Here is a 23,983-nt window from a genome sequence, read left to right as displayed (position 1 = left end):
GGGCATAAGGCTGGGGCCCCTTCCACACAGCCATATAACACAGAACATCAAAGCATAAAACCCTACAATATCTGCTTTGAACTGGGTTACCTGAGTCCACACTGCCATATATTTCAATTCAAAACAGATAATGTGGGATTTTATTCAGCTGTGTTGAAGGGGCCTAAGAGTTCATAACTCCTGTCCTAAAGGAAGAGGCTGCTTGGATTTTGTCACACATCTTTGTATAACATATTGGTCAAATATTATTTCTAGTTCTATCCTGAAAAAGCAAATGAAACAACCCATGTTTTTTTAAAAAATGTTGTATAGAATGAAACACTCTAGGCCTGTTATACTGAAATGTATAGGCATTATCTTTGATTTGAAACAGAGTGATTACAAATATCTTAAAGCAATAAAACTCAAAATCCTAAAATGAAATAAACCACAGACTACCAAATACATAAAAAGATGGAGTTCTAGGCCCTCAGGTGCCTCTTACTTGTAGCTTCTTCAAAAGGGCTGCTTCCGTGTGGTTTCCTTGTTTTGCTTGCTTAGCTTTCCAGTATTGTTTCTGTGCAGAATATCGATTCATAGGGCATACTTTAAAAAGGCAGTCTAAAGACAAGAAAATAAAATCTCTTTTAAGTAATCACTGAAAAAACCGCAACTCTTCATTCTTTGGCACTTCTGGCTGTAATATGTGTCTACGCATTCAATTTGATTGGAAAAGTTTAACAGCAGGTCCACAAACATAGTTCCCGCTGATCAAATTGACAAGTCAGAATGTCTCATGACACAGTTTGTGGAAATTGTGTTTGTTGTGATGTGCAACCTTGTTTCTGTTGAAAACCTATGGTTTGTTAACTAGCCACAAGCCACACAGTTTGCTATTGACTTATGAACTCCAACCGAAACTCAACTGTGTCTTGTTCTTGGCTTGGTTCCCCAGACACACACACAAACAAAAGGAAGTGATAAATAAACTATGGTTGTTGTGCGCTTTCCAGGCTGTATGGCCATGTTCCAGAAGGATTATCTCCTGACATTTCGCCCACATCTATGGCAGGCATCCTCAGAGGTTGTGAGGTATATGGAGAAACTAAGCAAGGAAGTTTTATATATCTGTGGAAGGTCCGGGGTGGGGGAAAGAACTCTTGTCTGTTGGGGGGAATATGTGGGTTTCTTTAACCCATTCTGAAGCGGGTTTAAGTGTAGTCTAGAAGTGCCCAGTGTAGACCCAACCTAGGAGTCTAAGGGCAAGGCAATGATGCAAGGAGGTAGCAGTGGAAATGGAAAGAGAAGGAAGACAGTAGCAAGAAAGACAGTAGTTGTAGAAATGGCAGGTGTGTTTGAAGAGTCAAATTTCCACTTCTCTGGGCAAGGCCAGTTGGGCCTCAGTGCTGCTTGACTGAGAATAATGAACCTTTAGGGCTGGTGAATGGAGCCAGTGAGGAGATCAGGGCAAGAACTCTTTCAGGAATCTTGTCCACCATCTTTCCCTTTAGAAACATTCTAAAACCCACCCTTGAACACATAGTAAATTTATAGAGCAATGTTTCATGCAGGATGCTTGTTCTCTTCTCCAGACCTTAAATGATTTTGTTGGAATCACAGGGCCAGACTTAAAAGTGGCCAGACTTAAAGGGCCAGACTTAAAAGTGTCTTCAAAACAGAGTTTATTGAAACAAAAGAAAAGGACGCTGGGATACTTAAAGGCAGTTCCACTGGTCAAAAACTCAAAAACCCAAACCAGACCTGGTTCAAAAGGGTAAACAGAAATGTAATCCAGATCAACTGGATGCAAAAAGCAACAAGTCAAACCAAGTGTTCTAAGGCAAAACAAAAAGGCACAGTACACAAATGGTTAACAGAGGGAGTTGCAAGAAGAGAAATGTCGTCAGCCGAAGTCCAAGGTCGAAGCACGAAGAATCCAAAGCAGCGTTGCTCCAATATCTGCAGAAGCAATGTCTCCAGCCAAACTGGTTCAGGTCCAAACTGCAGATCCGAACATGAAACAGGCAGCAGCAAGACTACAAGAAACTTTCCCAATACCCAGCACACGAACGCACATCAACACCTTGCCTTCTGCAAAGACCCCTCACCCCTGAACCTACTTTTATCTACAAACCATCATCAGAGGATGAACTGACCACCGCCCCATCACCATCTCCCACAGCTGATCCCAGCTCTTCACGTGAATTCCTTTGACTCTCCCTCCAATTCCTCCATCTCCTGTCAAGACTTAGATCTCCCCAAGAATCAGTTGGATCCTCTGACTGCCAGTCTTCACTCCCAGAGAACCCCATAAATGTACCACTAGTTGTTGGTGCCTCACAAATAGCTTGCACTTCTCTTATCTTAGTCCAGTCCATGGTGTCTCCTTCTTCTCCTTCACTCATTGACCCATCATCCCCAGAGAATCCCTCAAATGACTCCTCATCTGTAGGTGCTGTAAGTATGTCCCGGATCCTCTTTCTCTGCTGTTCTTCATCAGATTCCTGCTCCCGAGTAACCCTTTTTTCCCTTCTGGCACCCATACTACTATTTGTAACGTTACTCACAGGCTCTACTATAACAGATTTAGATAGCTTTTTTCTTCGGTAACATTCCAAAATCAGTGTCCTTATTTTTCTGGGTTTGTGTTCCATTTGTATTGCTACAATCAAGCATAAAGTACAGTCAATTGCAAGCTTTTCTGAACTGGTAACATGGTGTTCTGATCTCCTTGTGCTTTCTATTATTTCTTTCCCCGCCAACGTCAATTTAAGAAGGACAACATATATAAAAAATAATAAACGGCTTTGCCGCCGATTTTTCCCACAGGACAACAATCTGAAGATCTGGTCTGCAATTGTGCGCTAAAATCCAAGCTCAGAAACATAGATCATTTGGGGCGGCAATGTAATATCTGCATTATTAGAAATGTCAGCCAGGACTATATTCTCTAAACGTCACAATTTGGCATGGACAGCACAGATTCGTCCATGGATATCTCACTTTTTCAACTGCTTTTAAAATGTCCCAGGCCCCTTCTACATTGCAATATAATCCATATTATCAAAGCAGATAGTATCCATTATCTGCTTTGAACTGGATTATGTGAGTACACTGTCATATAATCCAGTTCAAAACAGATAATCTGAATTTTATACGGCAGTATAGAAGGGGCCCAGGTTTCTATTTCCTCCTCCCACTTTGTTCTTAATTTATTTTGACTGGCACAAACTGAGCTTGAAAACAAAACTAGTTTTTATTCAATTAACAAAGAACAGGGATGGGGCAGAAAGAAAGAGGTGGGATCTTTCCCTTCCCTGTAAATGAAATGAGCCATCTTTAGTTTATTTGTTAATTTTTCTCAATAGCTTTTGTCATGTTGACTACACTTTGATGTTGCTTGGCCACATGCATCCCATTGTAAATTATTGTAGAGTAAAGTACTATAGAGTGTTAAGTTTTGTATGATGTTTTGCACCTTGGAAACCACCCTGAGTCCCTTCGGGGAGATAGAGCAGTATATAAATAAAGTTTTATTATTATTTATTATTATTACGCTATACATATGTCATGATTATAAGAATGGCAGTGTGGGAGTCAGCATATTGTGGAACTGTTTAAACAATTACCTGCTTGGGGAATTTCAGCTTTCATTTAAAATGCCTATTAAATGTCAGAAACCAGAGGATAGTTTGAATAAGATACCCAGGAACTGGAGGCTTACTGGGCATTCCAGTCACAGTGTTTGTTTTTTTCCCTTTAGCATTGCACTCATTAAAAGCTTTTGCTTGCAGGTTATCCAAAACAGAGTTCCAGAGCACATACAGAATGGTTTTGCCTGCTGAATAACACAGGTAAGAATATACTGGAGCATTACCATTTTGTCTTGTTGTTCTTATGTGAGTTCAGGTCAACTCCATCTTACGGCAAACCCATCCTAGGGTTTCTTGGCAAGGAGGTAATGGCAACCTGCAAAACTACTCTGGCTTTCCAATGTGCTGTGCTTTAGAAATTCAGCACTGAATGCCATGAATTCAGCAATTAAATGGATACATTTTAAATCTGAATTATATATTCAAGATGGATTATAACCCCTTCCTTATTTTCAGAACAATAGGCCCTTCTCAGACACTTAAGGGCTCAAGAGAAGACAACAAGATTACTGTTAAAATAACAGGTGGTCACTATTGGCATGTATCCCCTAGGTTCACAGTTTTGCTGCCTATGGACTGATGGGAAAGTCACCAACTCAAACTTCAGCTACTGTGCAACAATATTTGCTTTTTGTATGAAATGGAAAGACATACAATAAAAAAACCACTTTACATAAACTCGGAGGAAAGAGTGATAGCACAACGCAGAACCCATAAAAGGCAAATGTGTTAGACCATACTAGACCTGAACACCTGTGGCTTTGTCCTTCAGAACAAAGTATCTTTTTATGCCGATATCAAAAAGCTCTACTGCAGTGGTTCCCAACCAGTGGTCCATGAAACACCAGTAGTCCTCAAGAACTAAAATATGGTCCATGAAACATTTTAAATCTTAAATCTTTATTCATTTTACATTTTTAATGAATCCACTGCTACGCTGGCAGTGTCGGTGAGTAGAAACATTGGGCGAGCACGGGAGTCCGGGGGGGGGGGGGGGGGGGGAGGAAGCGATCGATGTCACATGTCATGTACTCACACCACCCAGTGTCAGTCAGTCACATGCATTCTTTTGTCTTGCTCAGTTCGACGGCTGTTGATTAAAATTAGAGAGAGGAGCCGCAGTGGCGAAGTGTGTTAAAGCGCTGAGCTGCTGAACTTGCAGACCGAAAGGTCCCAGGTTCAAATCTCGGGAGTAGCTTGAGCGCCCGCTGTTAGCTCCAGCTCCTGCCAACCTAGCAGTTCGAAAACATGCCAATGTGAGTAGATCAATAGGTACCGCTCCAGCGGGAAGGTAACGGCGCTCCATGCAGTCATGTCAGCCACATGACCTTGGAGGTGTCTATGGACAACGCCGGCTCTTCGGCTTAGAAATGGAGATGAGCACCAACCTCTAGAGTCAGACATGACTGGACTTATCATCAGGGGAAATCTTTACCTTTTACTAAAATTAGAGAGGTTGCAAAAGAAATCCTGGAAGCACTCACTGAATTTCTAAATGATAGAAACTGCAAGGATGTGTTTGAATCTGATTCTCTTGAGGAGTTTTGGTATAAAAAAGCAATTTTTAATGTTAAATTTTGAGGAATCACCTTGCACTATCCTATGCTCTTCTCCACAACTTATTTAGGCAAAAAAGGGTTTTCTGCTTTGCTGATAATGAAAAACAAGTCCAGGAATCTATTGAAAGTAAGTGATGATATGCGTGTAGCTTTGACCAATAATATTAGCCCCAGGATTACCCAACTTGTAAAGAAGATGCAAGCTCAAAAATCATATTGATGCAAACGGAATTTAATTTTCTATTTTAAAAAATGTTCTTTTTATTTTCTAATAGTACTCTTATTTCATGTTACTACAGTAGAGTCTCACTTATCCAAGCTAAACGGGCCGGTAGAAGCTTGGATAAGCGAATATCTTGGATCAGGGGGATTAAGGAAAAGCCTATTAAACATCAAATTAGGTTGATTTTACAAATTAAGCACCAAAACATCATGTTATACAACAAATTTGACAGAAAAAGTGGTTCAATACTCAGCAATGTTATGTTGTAATTACTGTACAGTACAGTCTCACTTATCCAAGCTAAACGGGCCGGCAGAAGCTTGGATAAGCAAATATCTTGGATAATAAGAAGGGATTAAGGAAAAGCCTATTAAATATCAAATTAGGTTATGATTTTACAAATTAAGCACCAAAACATCATGTTATACAACAAATTTGACAGAAAAAGTAGTTCAATATGCAGTAATGTTATGTTGTAATTACTGTATTTACGAATTTAGCACCAAAATATCATGATATATTGAAAACATTGACTACAAAAATGGCTTGGATAATCCAGAGGCTTGGATAAGCGAGGCTTGGATAAGTGAGACTCTACTGTATTTACAAATTTAGCACCAAAATATCATGATATATTGAAAACATTTACTACAAAAATGGCTTGGATAATCCAGAAGCTTGGAAAAGCGAGGCTTGGATAAGTGAGACTCTACTGTATTAAGTTTAAAGAATAGGTTAAAAGTTTTGATTAAAATTTAATTTAGATTAACACTGCTTATTATTATTATTATTGAACCTTGTGATCCTTTCTAACAACAAAAAAATGAAGTGTTCCCTGGTCAAAAAAGGTGAGAACCACTAGTCTACTGAATGGATTTTCCAAGTTTAGGTTAGCCAAGTCACTGACGCAGTGGATATTTTCTTAAGAACAGAACAGACTTTGAAGCTATGGTTCTCAAAAACTGAAAACAAATCCATACACATTGACAAGCCTTCTCTGAATGTCAGGTATCAGTGTCATTTTTTGGTTTGTTCCTGCAGTATTTCTGGAGTCAAGAAAATTATAACATAAGACACTGGTGCTGTTTGCATCAAGCGTGTTGCAGAAGTGATAAACCAGAAAAGTTCAAAGAAATGGGTTGCACCTTCTGGAGAATTTAACTGATCTTCTGATATTATCCTCTTTTTCTCCACCCTACACTGTGAGCCCTAACTACTTCCGTTTCTTTTTAACAAGGCTGGAATTTTGTGATTAAAACAATCAAAATTCTGCAGCACCAAAACACATGAGAAATTATATAACACTTCAACTAAAATTGTTTCTAGCAAATCAAGCAATTCTGTGTTTAAACATTCATGAGGCAGCACCAAGAAGCAGCTCACAGCTCATTAGCCATATCAGGATGTTATTCTCTGCACAATAAAATCATTTGAAAAGAAGAAAAACTGTGCCTATTGGTCCATGCATTGTGTCCCTTTCCCTTACTGGCCTTGCTCTTTTTGCAATGCACCCACAGGGGAATGTTTGTAGAGGGAATCCTGCCCCAAAAACTGGAGGACTCCTAACAACACAAAAAGGGGGAATCATTCATAATTCATTAAAAAATCATGGTAGATGCTTCAAAGTCTTATAGGAATTCTGGTTATCATTCAAATAACAATATAAACTTTGAAGTCAACAAGTTGAAATTGCAAGGGATAATGATTTTTTTTTTTAAGCAAAATAAGTGGCCTTCCCTAACTTATTACAACATCACAGTAGACACCTCAAAATCCAGCACAATGTTTTTCATTGTTTCTCATCTTCGAATCAAGTTTTCTGACATGCAACTTTATAGATGTTAGAAAGGGGCTTGCCATTACTGGCTGAGGAATAATCTCTTTCAAGGACTAAAAAAAACAGAAGAAATCTCTTTGGCCCCTTCCACACAGCCCCTATATCTCAGGATCTGATCCCAGATTATCTGCTTATCCCAGATTATTTGAGGGCGCTTCCATACTGCACCAAAATGAAGAATTAATATGCGGGATAAACAGACCCGGGACCTCAGAGCAGGTCCCCACACAGACCTGCCTGTCCCGGGCATTTATTATTATTGTTATTGTTGTTGTTGTTTATTTTTATCTTGCTTTTGTCCCACGGATGGGACTCAAAGGGCTTTCTCCCCCACCGTCCTCACAGCCCTTCTGTCTTTTGGGATAAAATGGAAGGCAGATGGGGGACATCTGCCAGAAGTTTTTTTTAAAAAAAAAAATCAGTAAATGATGTGTTGATGCTTATATGCACACATGGGAATATCCTGACACAAATATGAAGTGATTCCTATGTGCACATATAAGCATCAGCGCATAACAGGGGATTTGAGTCTGCACTGCCATATAATCCAATTCAAAGCAGATAATCTAGATTTTATATGACAGTGTTGAAGGACCCTGAGACACTAATGCTAAATTTTCTGAGGAGAAAAATAGATAGAAAAACAGACTATTAATTGCACTGTTAAGATTTCTGCATTTAAAAAATGAGTAGAAAAATTCTAAGCTCCCTTCTACACTGCCATGTAAAATCCAGATTATCTGCTTTGAACTGGATTATATGGCAGCATAGACTCATATAGTCCAGTTCAGAGTAGATAATGTGGATTATCTGCGTTGATAATCCAGATTAAATGGCAGTGTTAAAAGGGCCTTAAATGGGAGAGGGCTCTTGAAATAGGGTTGTTGTATGTTTTCCGGGCTGTATGGCAATGTTCCAGAAGTATTCTCTCCTGATGTTTCACCCACATATATGGCAGGCATTCTCAGAGGTTGTGAGGATGCCTGCCATAGATGTGGGCGAAACGTCAGGAGAGAATACTTCTGCAACATGGCCATACAGCCCAGAAAACATACAACAACTCTGCGATCCTGGCCATGAAAGCCTTTGACAACGCTCTTGAAATAGTTTTGAAATTTAAAATATATTTAAATTAAATCTGATGCACAGACCAAGTTTGGGTAGTATTAAATACGGACCAGGGTAGCATTGGATAGATTTCCAATGGCAAACAGGAGGAGGCACTAATGCTAAAAAAAAAAGCAGAAGAGTAGGGAAAGACTCAGGGCCCATCTACACTGCCATATAAAATCCAGAATATTTACTTTGAATTGAATGATATTAGTCTAATATAATCCAGTGCAAAATAGATAATCTGGATTTTATATGACAGTGTATAAGGTCCCTTAGGCCCTCTCTACACTGATGATCTAATGCATTTGAAACTGCATTATATGGTCAGTATAGATTCATATAACACAGTTAAACTGTTCTTTGCTGTTCTTCCTCTTCAAAATTCCCTCCCATTGCCGTCATGGTACATGCTACTTTTCTGACCTTGGTCCATAGAATCCTTTGGTTCTAGAGTATGGGTGGAGAAAGGATGGGTCACAGGCCATATGTTGCCCCATGAGGCTATTTTAGGCCTTTGGGAGCTCTTGAACCCTCAAAATAGTGAAGGGGTTTAAAATTTTAAAAAATGCCACATACAATACTGGTATGTAGGGGTCAAGTATCCTATGTTAGGAGGGCAGGAGAGTTATAAACTGAGGAGAAGCCCACCAATCTACATTGATTGTGCTGGTTAATGTGAGTGAAAGTTGCTGTTTTCAAGTGCAGATGTTAATAAACATCTGGACAATCACCCCTTCAGCGGTCCTGCTCTAAATACCATATTTCTTCAATTCTAAGAAGCCATCAACGGTACAACACACGCTAATTTTAGTACCAACAACCACAACAGAAATACACCAACAATTCTAAGGCACATGCCATTTTTACAGATATTGGGGGTGTGTTAAAACTGAAGAAATACAGTATTATGATGTGTGGGTGGCAAAAAGTTATCTGTGGTTTTATGGATCATAACAAATCTTTGCAATTAGATTGTGTCCATACTGCAGACCTTGGGATCCTGCTTTAAGGAATATTGTATGCTTTATTGATTAGCCCATCAGCCGTATCGAAACACTTGACAAACACGCTTGCTTTAAGGAATATAAAAAGCTGTGAAACCTAGGGAAAGAGAATTAACTGTTTATTTGTAAATGTAAATTTTACTCTCAGCTGCTTACCTCTGAATTTCTTGGGAGGATTGCAAAGATCACCCGCTTCTGGTTGAACCACACATCTGTCATCCACCAGCCTGTAAGAAAAATCATAATGTTTAACTTTCATTATTGTTGTTTTAATGTAATAATGAAGGCAAAAGTATCCAAAGAACTGTTAGGTTTGCTTGCAAAGCATTACATAATTACATTTCCAACACCACAAAGAAGGAAATATTCTCTAAAAAATTATTGATAACTGGTTTTGTCTAGAAATTGCATTGTATATTTAGGGCTCATCTACACAGCACCTAAAACACAGTATTTATCGGGTTAAAAGTGGTGGTGGCTACATGATGCTACCAGTAAATCTGCACTGATTCTCTGCAACTGACAAAAAACATGGGATGAAAAGATCCCCTTTTATCCTGATTCTGACCAAAAAACAGGTCTGTGTGGGGACCTACAGTCAAGTCCTAGGATTTTTTAACCCCCATTTAATACCCACATTCGTGTGCTGTCTGGAAGGGCCCTTAGACTTCATTGCAGAAGAAAGTTTTGCTACCTCAGAAAATTTTAATAGCTTTATTCTTTCAATAGACTTCAAAGGGACAATGCTGCATTGTGAATCCAAACTCACAGCAGCACAATGTGATTTATGCGATGGTTCCCCACACCAGCTTTACCTACCAAGCAAAGAGACTCCCAGACGTCATGCTTTTTTTATGTCTCAGTTTTCTTTAGGGAATAAAGAAACAGCCTAAACTACCAACCCCAGGATTCCATAGGATGTTATCATGGCATTCAAGTGGAATCAAAGTGTTAAATGCAAAAAGAGCCTTTGGATGCCCTAATTTTAGTAGCCAGCATGTCTAGGGGTTTTTTTAAACTCTCTTTCTGACAAGTGATTCCAGAATGACTTGACTATAATACAGGCTTCCTTCACATATTGATCACTTACTTTCTGATGACTTGCTTTTTAAGCAGATCTCAATTATAACCACAAATCACATTTTTTCAGTCTATGAAGCACAGTTTTTCTCTTTCTCTCCAATGTCTATATAGCACACTGCTTTTATCTCTTGGGCCCCTTCAACACTGCTATATAAAATCCAGATTATCTGCTTTGAACTGGATTATATGACAGTGTTAACTCAGATAGTCCAGTTTGAAGCAGATAATGTGGATAAAGGGCCCTAGTCAGCTCAATACCTTCTTGCATTTGCAAACAGTCTTGAATTTGCAAGTTTAAAAATGGGTTCCATTTTCAGACAGTTTTTGACAAAGCTCTGATTCCTAACCTGTCAAATAATTGGGACAGGCCTGTACTGTAGCCTTCTAATACTATAGAACAAAAAGAACCAAGAGGAGAAGTGCCTCAGCCTCTCCAGGGAAATCCAGACTGTGCTCCAGTACTGCAGACCACTGAATTTACACACTTGTCAACAGCTAAAAATGAATGGTAGAAAACACAGCAAGGCAATCATACTGGGCATTAACAAAAACAAAAACCAAATCCAAAATGCATCCTGTAGTGATACCTTTATTGGACCAATCAAAAGGAGCAAACTACCAACTTCAACACATGGGGCTTTTTCCTTGTCCTAGGATGCTGCTGAGATGCAGCCAGGATGGAGCCTGTCAGAGCCTATCTCATGATGTAGGGCTATTTCTGACGGGGCTCCGTCCCAACAACATGATCAGAGGCAGCCCTGAGTACAAAGGTGACTATTTGTGTTCTCATTCACTAAGCCGGGGACAGCAAGGAAAGGAAGCCAGGGGCAGCCAAAAAACATCATATGAAGGTAAGAGGACAAAACGTGCTGCCCCAGGGTTTCCTCCGCTGTCCCGCGGCTTATGGACCTCCGTCTGATGAGGTCCTCCATCACTCTTTTTTAAAGCAGCACTTCTTTCTTCATCAGGCAGAGATGGGCAAAAAATAAACAGAGAAATAGAACATTTTGCATTAGACATCAAGAAAAGTAGGACCCCTACCAATGCCTAAAGTACCATATATATTCGAGTACAAGCTGACCTGAATATAAGCCAAGGCACCTAATTTTACCACAAAAAAAATGAAAAAACTATAAGCCGAGGAGGGGAAATGCAGCCACTACTGGTAAATTTCAAAAATAAAAATAGATACCAAAATATAAAATTACATTAATTGAGGCATCAATAAGTTAAATGTCTTTGAATATTTACCATATTTCAAAGAAAAACAGTAAGCTAACTCTGTAAGTGGAAAAGGAGGGCCAACAAAACATGATGATATCAACAATAACATAATAATAATAATAATAATAATAATAATAATAATAATAATAATAATAATAATGGAATGTATTTGTACCCCATCCTATTTTCCAAGGGAAACCCTGCTTTGTTCCGAATTAATTCAGTTTTACAGGAGGCGATTGGACACCTCTGATAAAACTGAGACAGGTCTCCATTTAAATGTCTGTCTGGGTGAACCCTTAATCCTATTTTCAAGATATTTCATTCTCCTCGCCCTTGATACATGCCCACTGCTCATGCAGTCCCCATGTCAATGTTCTGAGAGTCTCTTCCCCAGCACAGACTTTTTAAATGCTAATGTTTAGTGTCACCTTGTATGCTTACTGTGACCTCACTCTCCTGGGAAAATGGTACTGTTTTGGCAACACTGGAGTCAGCACTGAGAAAATGAGTTTACGACTACTATCATTATGGCAGAGTGGAAGTCACCTACATCACCACATAAAAAATACAATCATGTCAATCCAACACAGTTCTCTGGGGGCCATTCCACATAGCTGTATACAATCCACATTGCACTGGATTATATGGCAGTGGACTCAGATAATCCAGTTCAAAGCAGATATTGTGTATTATCTGCCTTGATATTCTGGGTTATATGGCTGTGTAAAAGGGCCCTGGGATGATCACTGTAGCATGTTGCAACCAATGCTGTGTTTTAGCAAGGAATATGAGATATTTCAAAAGCCACCCTACTGATACAACCTTGGCATTTTTTCAAAAGATTGACACATCACTTGGAGAAATAGGTAAAAAGAAGTCACTAGTATGAGAAATCATTTGGATATTAAGGAAAGAAGTTGAGTAAACAGGGGAAAACATCCACACAGTGAGTTCTATTTGTTTATAGGGATTTCTCAAAAAAGAAGACTACAGGCAGTCCCCAAGTCACAAACTTCTAACCCTTCTCTATGATATCCAAAGTGCATGTGTGTGTGTGTGTGTGTGTGTGTGTGTGGAGTTACACTTAAAACGTGTACCTGTTGTAACATACAAACAAATTCAATTTAAGAACAATCATACAGAACCTAACTTGTTCGTGATGTGGGGACTGATTACATATACAATTTCTTATATAAGCAAACTGGATAATGAATCAATTAAGCTTGATTCACTATCAGTGAATCCCCCCCCCCAAAAAGAAAGAATGAACACAGACAACAAAACATTTCTACTCCTCCCCCTTTTTGCAACACAACATTTCTACTCCTCCCCCCTTTTTGCAACAAGCCTTGACAATTAAAACAGCCCCTAGCCTAGAGTTTGTATATGACTAGGGATGTTGAGAACAGTAGTTAGGAAAAGGAACTTTCCCAAGCTTTGTTAAGTGATCTGCAGAAAAGAGACCAATTTGCCCTTACAATGACTTCATCTTGTTCTTACCTTGTTTCTCTAGGTCAGTCACAGATTACAAAACTGTGTAAGTGCTTTCCATGGGAAATTGGTTATCAGAGAATGCAGATACTATCAATCTGGCACAAGCTTCACCAGCCTATGTCGCTACAAACCATCTGTCTCAAACTCTTTCTTTTGAAAGATAAACTCTTTTTTCTATCCCTTTAAAATATAAGCATTTGTTTGGCCCTTCTGGTACTTTTTATTCATAGAATCATAGAGCTGGAAGAGTCCACAAGGGTCATTTAGTCCCACCACATCTTGCAGGAATGAACAGTCAAGGCATTTTTAAAATGTGTGTACAAAGTCAAAACTAATCAACTACCTTCTGTTCTGAAACCAAATTGAGAACCATGGTGTGAACCAAAACATTATATATTTAGTAGGCCTGTGCAATCAATGAAAAAAATGTTTCAATATTCATCACAAAATTAGGAGATGGGAGGAATTATAACAAGATAACTACTTTTTTGTTATTTTTCCATTATGTGCCAATGGGTAAACCTCAGGGGCTCCTTTCCCCATCATTGTTACAACAATTGGCATTAATATCAAGCAATTTTGAGCTGTTCATGGATAGTTAGATCTAGACCGTGGATAGTGACATCTGGACCATGGATAGCAAAAACCAATACATAGATACCAAGACCCAACTAGTGAATAATGAAATCCAGCACTGAACCTGCAGAGTCTCTGCCTGGCGAGACAAAAGCTAGAGCCCAAAGTACCCAATTGAAGAAATCTCACTAGCTGAAGCAGAAGCCAATGGGGTACTTTATTCAATCCTGCCAAAAAAGATGACAGCCAGCAGTAAGCCACTCAAAGAAGTTGACATACTTGTACAAGTAAAACATGCATTTTTATACAGCAAAATCCAATGTTTTTCCCACGCCCACCCAGGAGAGGCTGGCTTTGAGCTGATTGGTGGAGCCGGTGCTGACGTCATGGCCAGCTGGGAGGATTCCCCCTGTGGGGTGGGACTGAGGCACCCGGCAGCCAATCAGAAGGCTTTCCCCACTTCCGATGCAGATTTGTGGCCCTCCAATGGCCAGCCAGGGCAGGATGGTGATGGGGAACAAAGGAAAATATGAACTTGTGAGTGGGCAAGAGTGTCTCAATACTGAGACTAACAAAGCAGGGCCATCAGGTCCCTGGGGGTTATTGTCTTTTAAAGTGTCCAGTGAGTGACCCATCAAGTGGGTTTGGTGCTGGCATGTTGGCTGGAAAATCATCTATATTTTGTACATCTAATGAAAATAATTTGCATAATCTCTGTGTAATCTGTTTGTGAACCAACCACCACAAACGGAGATAAATTCACTATCCAACTATCTTAACCATCACAGCTTAGGAACGATTAAGATGACAAACAGAACATCCATATTTACCTTGATCATTTTACTGATATAGTGTTGAGCAAATCACTAGCAATGTATGACATAGTGGATACATAGAATAAAATAATGTTTAATGCTGTAGTGTTGTAGTGGCCCCCCGACTCTGGAACTCCCTCCCCAGGGAGAGTAGGTTGGCTCCCTCTCTACCTTCCTTCAGGAAACAACTGAAGACTTGGATGTTTCGGCAGGCCTTTGGAGATACAGTCATTAATTAATCAGCCCCAGAGGGTTTTTAATAATCTATCCCATTTTTATTACGATTTTACCATTTATGTGTTTAAATGCAATGTTTTATCCTGTATTTTTGTTTTAATTGATATATTGTATTACTGTTTTATCTTTTTATAGTGTGATTTTTATTTGTTGCCTATGTTTTGTTCTATGTTGTTTGGGCCTCTGCCCCATGTAAGCCGCCCCGAGTCCCCACGGGGAGATGGTGGCGGGGTATAAATAAAGTTTTATTATTATTATTATAGTTTATTGAATTTTATCCGAAGTGTAATTTGGGTTGCTGTGAGTTTTTTGGGCTGCATGGCCATGTTCCAGTAGCATTCTCTCCTGACAATCTGTCAAGACTTTAACTGTGCACACAGAATCTGCAAACCTCATCTCCTCCAAGGTGAACTGAACCACCTAAACCGGGCTCTACAGGCCAATTGATACTCCACTGCAGACATCAGAAGAGCCACAAGACTAAGAAAATGCCATGAGAGTAAAGACAAAGATTCACCTGGAGGAAAAGTACTCTTAACATACATGAAGGGAACCACTGAAGCTGTTGAAGCAACACAACATACAATCTACAGACCCACCAAGAAAATTCTACAAATGCTACGTTCAGCAAAGGATAAGAGGAATCCTCCCACCACTGCAGGAGTCTACCATATACCATGCCGCTATAGAGATCACCAAATGCAGCACTCAGAAAACCAGTTGTGGCTTATTTGTCTGAAGGACAACTAATGCCAAAGCATCTAACTATAGGAATATGTCCCATAACCATTTTAAGGAGAAAACCTGAAGAAAGGTGTTATGCAATAACCAAAAGAACCCAACTGACCCAAGATGCTGGTCTTTCATCCTTCTGGCCTAGAAACCTGAGCCACAGAGAGCTGGCAACAGAACATGCCAGTTGTCACTAGGCCAAAGTCTTAACATGAACGTTCTCACTGTTTCCTAAGGAATTAGTATCCAGTACAAAGCCTTGCAGAGGGACCTGGAATGCAGAAACAGGATGGGGGGAAAGAGCTAGAAGGTACTGTGCTGGGAAAGCTTTGTATTTCAGTCAGTTTGTTACATGATTTCCTTTCATTGTGTATAGAGAAAATCCTCATTTCCCCCACTTCATTCATAGTTAAATCCTCATGGAACACTGGCCAAAGCTATGGGCTCACTTGGGCCAACAGGAGGTGATGGTGTTTTTCATGGAATGAGTGTTTGTTTAGTTTTATATTGAGACGTAAATTACCTCTTCCAGGAACCTCTGACCCCCCAGTCCATCTTTGCACAGTTATAAATGGTATATATGAGTGCTTGGGCTACCCTGTTTCCCCTAAAATAAGACATCCCCGGAAAATAAGACCTAGTAGAGGTTTTGCTGAATTGCTAAATATAAGGCCTCCCCAAAAGTAAGATGTAGCAACGTTTGTGTTTGGAAGCATCTCCATCAAACAGAACACCAGAGCATGCAGGATCGGTAAATGTACATACCATAGAGTGTTGTACATGGAGATAATGGAAGTACAGTAACAAGAAATTCTTGATAGGATTCATAGTTTGGTTATGCTGGTTTGTGATGACAACTACTGTACAGTATATAATAAATGTTCATTGTTTTTGTTCAACAATAAATGTGAATTCTTCTTCATGGAAAAATAAGACATCCCCTGAAAATAAGACCTAGAGCATCTCTGGGAGCAAAAATTAATATAAGACACTGTCTTATTTTTGGGGAAACACGGTATGTATCTAGGGGCCCTTCTACACAGCCATACAACCCAGAATATCAAAGCAAATAATTCACAATATCTGCTTTGAACTGTGTTATCTGAGTCCACACTGCCATATAATGCAGTGCAATGTGGATTTTATACAGCTGTGTGGAAGGAGCCTAGGAGGGCATTAGAATATATGTAGGGGGAATGGACTTCACTTATGAAAAATTGAGAAAAACATGCAAAGTTCCTTCTTGTCTGTTCGAAACCTAGCAATCCTACCTATCTCTTTAACAGTTTTGAAGCAAATACCGTGAAACAATAGGAATTCCCAGATCTCTGGCTGCTAGCACCTGAACCTCTCTGCAAACCATCAAATGATGAACATGAACATTGAACTTCAGTGTTCAGTCACCAAGCCTCCATACTACACAGACTTTTATCTACAGGGGAAGTGAGACAAAGCTGTACACCACAGGGGTTGCGAGCATAAAAGCTGGAGAGAACTCTTGAATCTTTAATAGTTACACAAAAGAAGGAAACAGCAGTTAATGGTAAACCCTATTGGAATGAATGATGACTGGTGTAGTCATTAGGATCACACTGGAGGACATAGAAAATGCCTAGTGCACACTTCTCTAGTACCGTATTTACTTGAGTGCAATACAATATACTGTACATCAATTTTGAAGGAGGCCGGCAGCATAAATGAGACCATATTTCATGCCAAATATGAAAGCCATGCCCGTCCAGTAGACCAAGCCTGGAGAACTTGTCCTAAACAATTCCCCAACTGGCCTCATTCACAAGGTCTTCAAAACCGAAGGGGAGATTTTGAAGGCCTCCTGAATAAGGCCAGCAAGGTCCATGGTAAAATGGCAAGAATGACTCGGTCACCAGGAGCTCCTCCTCCTTCTCCAGGCACCACGGAGCCCTGAGGCTTCCACCACCATGAGGAACAGCCAACTCATCATTGGAATTTCTTTGCAAGATTTTTTGGGGTTGCCATTGCTTTCATCTGAAACTAAGGGAGTATGAATTGCCAAGCTCACCCTGTGGATTTCTGTGGCCAAACATGGATTCAACCCTAGCCTCCTGGAACTCGTTCACCATACAGCAATCCGAATCTGGCATCCGAAACACCAGATCGGGCCTGCTTGTGGCCCAATAGGTACCTCAATAGCAGTGGGGAGTCCCCCACTACCCAGCCACACCAAACAGGGTTGCCACGGCTAGGCAGAGGCCCTACCTGCCATTAACCACTCATCCCATATCATGGTTGGCAAATAGCTGCAACACATTTACCTATCCTACCCTACATTCATCTTCTAAGCCATCTTTTGACTCACAAAGGAGGTTGGAAGGAAGAAGAGAAAATTCCACCCTCCTTCCAGTCTCCTTTGTGAGTCATGACTCCCATAAGAAGAACAGTGGACCACCAAGGGTAAGGTAGGTGTCCATACTGTGGCTATAGCCAGCCACGACATGGGTGAAGGAGGCAGGAGGGGACAGCCCTACCACATCTCCATACCACTGAGCCTGAGGGTGTGGGATGGCTGTTGAGAAAGCTTCAGCTAGTGCTGCTTGAAACAAGCCCAGCTATCTCAACAGATCCTAACTCAGGGGAGAACCTGAATCCTGCTTCAAAAATCAGATTTTCCCCCAGGTGGCTTCACCTGAGATGTAAGCCATGTTAAGCACTTTCCCCTGGATCGATCCAGATCAGCACCCATGAAAAGTTTAGCCACTGTGAAGCTGATCGCATTACATCCCAAACTAAGTTGTCAAGGTAATGTGTGAAACCACTACACTACTCTGAGTTATATAAATATTGCTGTCTATCACCTTGAGAAGGAGTCCCAAGTGGCGCAGCATGTTAAACCACTGAGCTGCTGAACTTGCTGACTGAAAGGTTGGAAGTTCAAATCCGGGGTGCAGAGTAAGCTCCCACTGTCAGCTCCAGCTTCTGCCAACCTAGCAGTTCGAAAACATGAAAATGTGAGTAGATCAATAGGTACAGCCCCGGCGGGAAGATAACAGTGCTCCATGCAGTCATGCCGGCCACATTACCTTGGGGATGTCTATGGACAACGCCGGCTCTTCAGCTTAGAAATGGAGATGGGCACCAACCCTCAGAGTCGGACATGACTTGACTTAATGTCAGGGGAAAACCTTTGCCTTTACCTTTACCTATCACCTTGAGAATAACACACCAGCTATCCAGTCTAAATTCTTTGCTCATTCTTGTGCACCAAACAAAGCAAAAGTAAAGCCACATTGAGACTTCTCTTTTGTACAGCTGAAACAACTCCAACCCTGCCCAATATTGGCTGCTGCAACCACCTTTCCAAATCTTATTGCATAATAAGAATGACGGTAATAATAATAACCTATAGCAATTCAGCTGTTTTCTGTAGCACTACTCTGTGTACTGATTATGCAACCTTTTTCTTTTGCCAGAGGAAGAAAGGTATTGTTTTGAACAACTTTAGGCAACCATGAAAACCAGGAACTTAGTTGCTAAGTAATCCTCAGCTGCTTTCTAGTCAAAGGGCTGCTTCAGCCTCAATGGAAAGTAGACTGTTTTTCTGAACTACAGTTTTCACAACCAACAATAATATCATAAGTGAACATAATACAAATCAAAATGGATAGCTGGAATAAAATGTTACTTAGATCTAAAATCAGTGTTTGAATTGGCATATCTCAAATGACAATCCTAAGGAAGCTCATGCACAAAGGCTAAAATTGGTTTGCTAATAATTTTCAATCCCCTTGTTGTCCCCTGATCTAAAATCATTGAAATAACATAAAGGGGGCATATCCTGCTGAGTTGTCTTGCCTTAATATTCTAATGCAAACAATTGTCTAGTAAAGCTATAAAATTGCAGATAATACATTTAAGCTATGCTAGGCTGGATCTACATGACCCTATATCCCAGGATCTAATCCCTGATCATATTTTCTAATCCCAGATTATATGGCAATAAATACTCATATAATCCAGTTCAAAGCAGATAATCTGGGATAAGATCTTGGGATATAAAGCAGTGTAGAAGGGGCCTTAGGACCCTTCCAGACAGGTCCAAAACGCAAGACCTGTAACGGGTTTATCTGAGGAGTTCAAATGATGCCACAAATGATGCCTCCCGAATTAATCCGGAGTAAACTGGGATTTCCCAATTTACTCTGGATTAATATGACACCTAGAAAGATCCGAACCTTACATTAAGGTCTTGATCTTTCCAGGTGTCAAATAAATCCGGAGTAAACTGAGAAATTCCAGTTTACTCCGAATTAATTTGGGGCGTCATTTAGACATCTCAGGTAAACCCATGACAGTTCGCGTTTTGGACCTGTCTGGAAGGACCCTATATTATGTTATCTATAAAGCATAGATTTAAATTAGCCACACTAAATATTGAACATATTACTTAAAGATACTCAATATATTTTAACCAAAACCCAGGCCTGCACAAAGATTTCACATGCTTCTTTTAAATTAAATCCTTGTGTATGGCATATTTCCAAAAGTGTGTGTCCTGCTAGTCAATGCTGGGTAACCAACTAGAGATGATAAGTTTTGATTTATAGCCTGTCTTGGAAGAAATACATAGGCCAAGATTTTTGTTATGTTTCTTTCTTGGTATGTGTTACCTTTCACATGAAATTTAAAACAAATGGTAGAAATGTCTCAAGAGTTGTTTTGTTACATTCTTCAATAATTGGCTGCTTAAGAGTTTACTTTGAAATAGTAAGGAGGCAATGCAAGGAGACAGAGAGAGTAGCATTTACAATGTCTCAATGCTACTTACATTTTTTGAAAGAAATCAAACTTACTTACTTTTACCTTAGTTCTAAGTAGACATGAACATGTACAAACTATGTACAGATTAAGCATCATTTTTCCAGAATTCCCAAATTCAAAATACTCCCAAATCCAAAATCTGTAACAGCTTTGCTTTCTGATGGTCCAATATACACAAATGTTATATCATGAATAAAATCATCATATTGTTCCCATCAAATTACATTCAGGCTATGTATATAAGGTCTATGTGGAACATAAATGGATTTTGTGTTTAGAGTTGTGTTCCATTTCCAAAATATCTCCATCTTTATTTAAAAAGACAGATAAGGTGAGCTGTCACTTTGCCTCTCATTTCAAGTACTCAGAATGGAAAAAAAAGTGATAAAGGAAGTCCTGCTTTTACTCTGAATTGGCTCTACTAGCCTTCAATGGCAATGTTACAAAATCAAATCTGTTAAGACCATCAAATATGCAACATACCAATGTGACATCAGCATATTAATCCTTGTTGTCTGGGAACTTATGATGATGAAAGACATGGTGTCCTGCCAAAAAGTGGCATCAAGGCAGAAGCAGAGAGTGCAACAAGGTGCAGCAGTAAACTTGTTCAACTTTCTGCATAATATGAAGATGACATGCACAGTAATAAAAAATTCAGCAAGTGGGGAAAATGACAGAACAGACTAGCAGTGACACACTAAGGGCAAATACTGACAAGCCCATATCCTGGAACCTGTCTGGGTTTTTACCTGGGGTGTCCAAATGATACCCTTGGAAAAATGAATTTGGAACAAAGCAGGGCTTACTTGCTAAAAAACCAACCAAGCCAGCATTAAGGTGATCCTTCAGTCCTTCTGCTGCATAGAAATGATGTGCATGGGGACGGGGACGGGGGGGGACGGGGTGGGTAGATGCCAGGAGAAATAAATGACCACCTTAAAGGTGGCCTGGTAAGCTTTAAAAAATTTTAAGGCTTCTTTTGGGGGACTTTGGGGTGGCTGGATGCCATCCTGGTAGTTACCGGGATGCCATCTAGGCCCCCACCCACCCCCACCCACCCTAGGAAAGCTCAGATTTTTTGAGTGGTGTGGAGATGGTAATCTGTGCCAAAGCAGGTTTCTTCAACCTGCTTTGCTGCAAATTTTGGCACTGTCTGGAGGTGCCCTAAGTTGCAATGCAATGCCGTGTTCAAGAGGCAACGCTTAACATGTTGCAGAGACAACTCTCAGAAACAAAGACATATCATCTGAAGGTTGCACAAATATCGCCTACATAACCTGGTATTTGTTAGCGGTCCTCAACCAAAGTACTAACTAGGGCTTGCTTAACTTTACAAACCAGAGTGGATCTGTTGCTTTATACACACTGGCTCTTATTGACTCAGATAGGATTTAATGTCATTTCACAGGGATACTCTCCAGGAGGCAAAGATGTCCCAATGCTTCCTGTAGTGGCTGGGCGGGGTAGAAATAAAGTCAGTGTTTCTCAACCTGGGGGTCGGGACCCCTGAGGGGTCATGAGGGGGTTCCAGAGAGGTCGCCAAAGACCATCGGAAAACACATATTTCTGATGGTCTTAGGAACCCCTTTGGCACAGAGGCTGAAGATCTCTCTGCCCGTCCTTCTCTTCCTTTTTAGAAAGAGCCGGCGAATCCTCCCACCAAAAGCCCTCCTCCTGCTGTGATTGGCTGGCATCTCAACTAGCTTCTCAGCCATGGGGAGGACTGTAGGTGAACTATCCCCAGCAACTGCAACTTCCAAATGACAAGATCAACCCCCTTCCCCAACCCCACCAGTTTTCAAATTTGAGCGTATCGGGTATTAGTGCCAAATTTGGTCCAGTGAATAAAAATACGTCCTGCATATCAGATATTTACATTACAATTCATAACAGTAGCAAAATTATAGTTATGAAGTAGCAAAAAAAACCAACTATTTTATGGTTGGGGTCACCACAACATGAGGAAATGTATTAAGGAGTCGCAGCATTAGGAAGGTTGAGAACCACTGCTCTAGATCCTTATTTGTTTCTAGATACCTTGACTATTATTGGCATGGCAGTGTCATGCTTGACAACCTCTGCACTGTCAACAAGTCACTTCCTGTTTGGTTAATGCATGACCTTATGCTTCTCGGAGCCTGGGAGGAGAAGTTCAGAAGCAATGGTTGGAGATCTTGTAGGAAAGGGGCAAATAGAAATGTAGAGGAAAACCACTCCAGTTTGCTCTGCATTGGACATCTGCAACTTTTAGTGCCTTCCTTTAATATCCTCTGAAATTATTTTGATAGTTCAACCACATTTTAATAAATTATTTTGTCTTGTTAAATTGTTTTTTAGCCTTTTAAACATCATTTTTATTGTTTTAAATCGTGTAGACTTTACTGCATCTTTAGATAGAGTACAGAATATAACTAGAGGCATTTTAATAAATAAAATAAATATGTAATAAGGATTATAATAACAAACATTGGGGTAATTTTTCCACTCTCCCAAGTAGTATTTCTTTTTCTCTTAAAAAAAGTTGTTTTCTCAACAAAACTGCAAACATTCAATGAAATTCTACTGGTTTCCTCAACAAAGTGGTGCATCTAGTTCCAGCTCTCCTATAAGTTGTGAAAACACAGGTGTTTTATCACACCCATTCTTTTTTCCTTGTTCTTAGAAAAAGCACAATTTCGGGGACATGTCTTGAAAACAAGGTGTAAAGAGGCCCTTTCAAAGGAGATGATTGAGCTGTCATTGCCTGTGGAATGCAACTAAAAACCAGTTCTGCAGGTTTTCATTTCACTTTTAGCCATACCTTGCAAAATCTAAAACAATTTGGAATAAGCTTGACCAACACCTCTGCCACAGATAGATTATATGGCAGTATAGATTCGGCCTGAGGCATTCACATAAGCAGCAAGAAAGTGGGAGCAATCTGACATCAGCAGATGTTAGCATGATGGCCAGAAGCTTGGATAGAGTACTGTGGCCAACTAGGACAGTTGCAACACAAGTGTGCTCAGAGCAGGTAAGAAGTGATGATGGCCGTAACCTTTCTGGACAGTGGATGGGGTCAAACTGAACCCGAGCCTTCTGCCAAGACAGCCCCAAAGTTCCAGGATACTGAAGAATTTCCAACAAACTCCAGAGTACCCCCAGACCTTGTCAAAAGCAAGGCAAAATCCAAATACAATGTGTTAGCGCAGTGCTCTGCCTCGCTTTGCTTTTTTGTTTGCATTGTTTTTGCACAACTTTTGGCATGGTACCTTGGGTCTCTCATGATTGCAAATTTAATGGGCTCAATATACTGAAAAGTTTATGAAAAATATTTAAATGAATAAAAAATAATAAAACACAATACACACCCTTACAAGCTAGTTAGTCATTAGGCAGACAAAGGTGGTGGCACCAATGTGCTGGATAACAGGCTTATGCATATCATGCACCCTAACCTGCCTTCTTAGGCCTCTGAGGGATGCTCAATAGACAAAACTATAGTAGAGTCTCAGTTAATCGATATAAACGGGCTGGAAGAATGTTGGATATGCAAAAATGTTGGATAATAGGGAGGGATCGCTCACTCGCTCACTCAGGCGATGAGTTTGTTTGTTTACTAAGAGAAAACAAAGAAAAAAGGCAACGGCAGCAGTGGTGGCAGAAGCAGGA

At 40.1% G+C, this 23,983-nt stretch overlaps 1 protein-coding gene across 3 annotated transcripts in view; it reads right to left on the bottom strand.

Moving 5' to 3' along the window:
* The window catches only part of itpr2 (inositol 1,4,5-trisphosphate receptor type 2), a 277,201-nt gene that overhangs the window by 235,024 nt on the left and 18,194 nt on the right, over nt 1-23,983 (bottom strand). For all 3 annotated transcript variants that reach the window (XM_003221489.4, XM_062981778.1, XM_062981777.1), the window contains exons 2-3: nt 9,525-9,595; nt 485-600 (exon numbers count right to left, since the gene is read on the bottom strand). In XM_003221489.4, coding sequence (XP_003221537.1) covers nt 485-600; nt 9,525-9,595 — 187 coding nt within the window. The remainder of the gene's footprint in view (nt 1-484; nt 601-9,524; nt 9,596-23,983) is intronic.

Source organism: Anolis carolinensis, chromosome 5 (assembly GCF_035594765.1).
Source record: "Anolis carolinensis isolate JA03-04 chromosome 5, rAnoCar3.1.pri, whole genome shotgun sequence".
Classification (NCBI taxonomy): domain Eukaryota; kingdom Metazoa; phylum Chordata; class Lepidosauria; order Squamata; family Dactyloidae; genus Anolis; species Anolis carolinensis.
The sequence above is the reverse complement of the archived record's forward strand: the minus strand, read 5'-3'. Positions and strand labels throughout refer to the sequence as shown.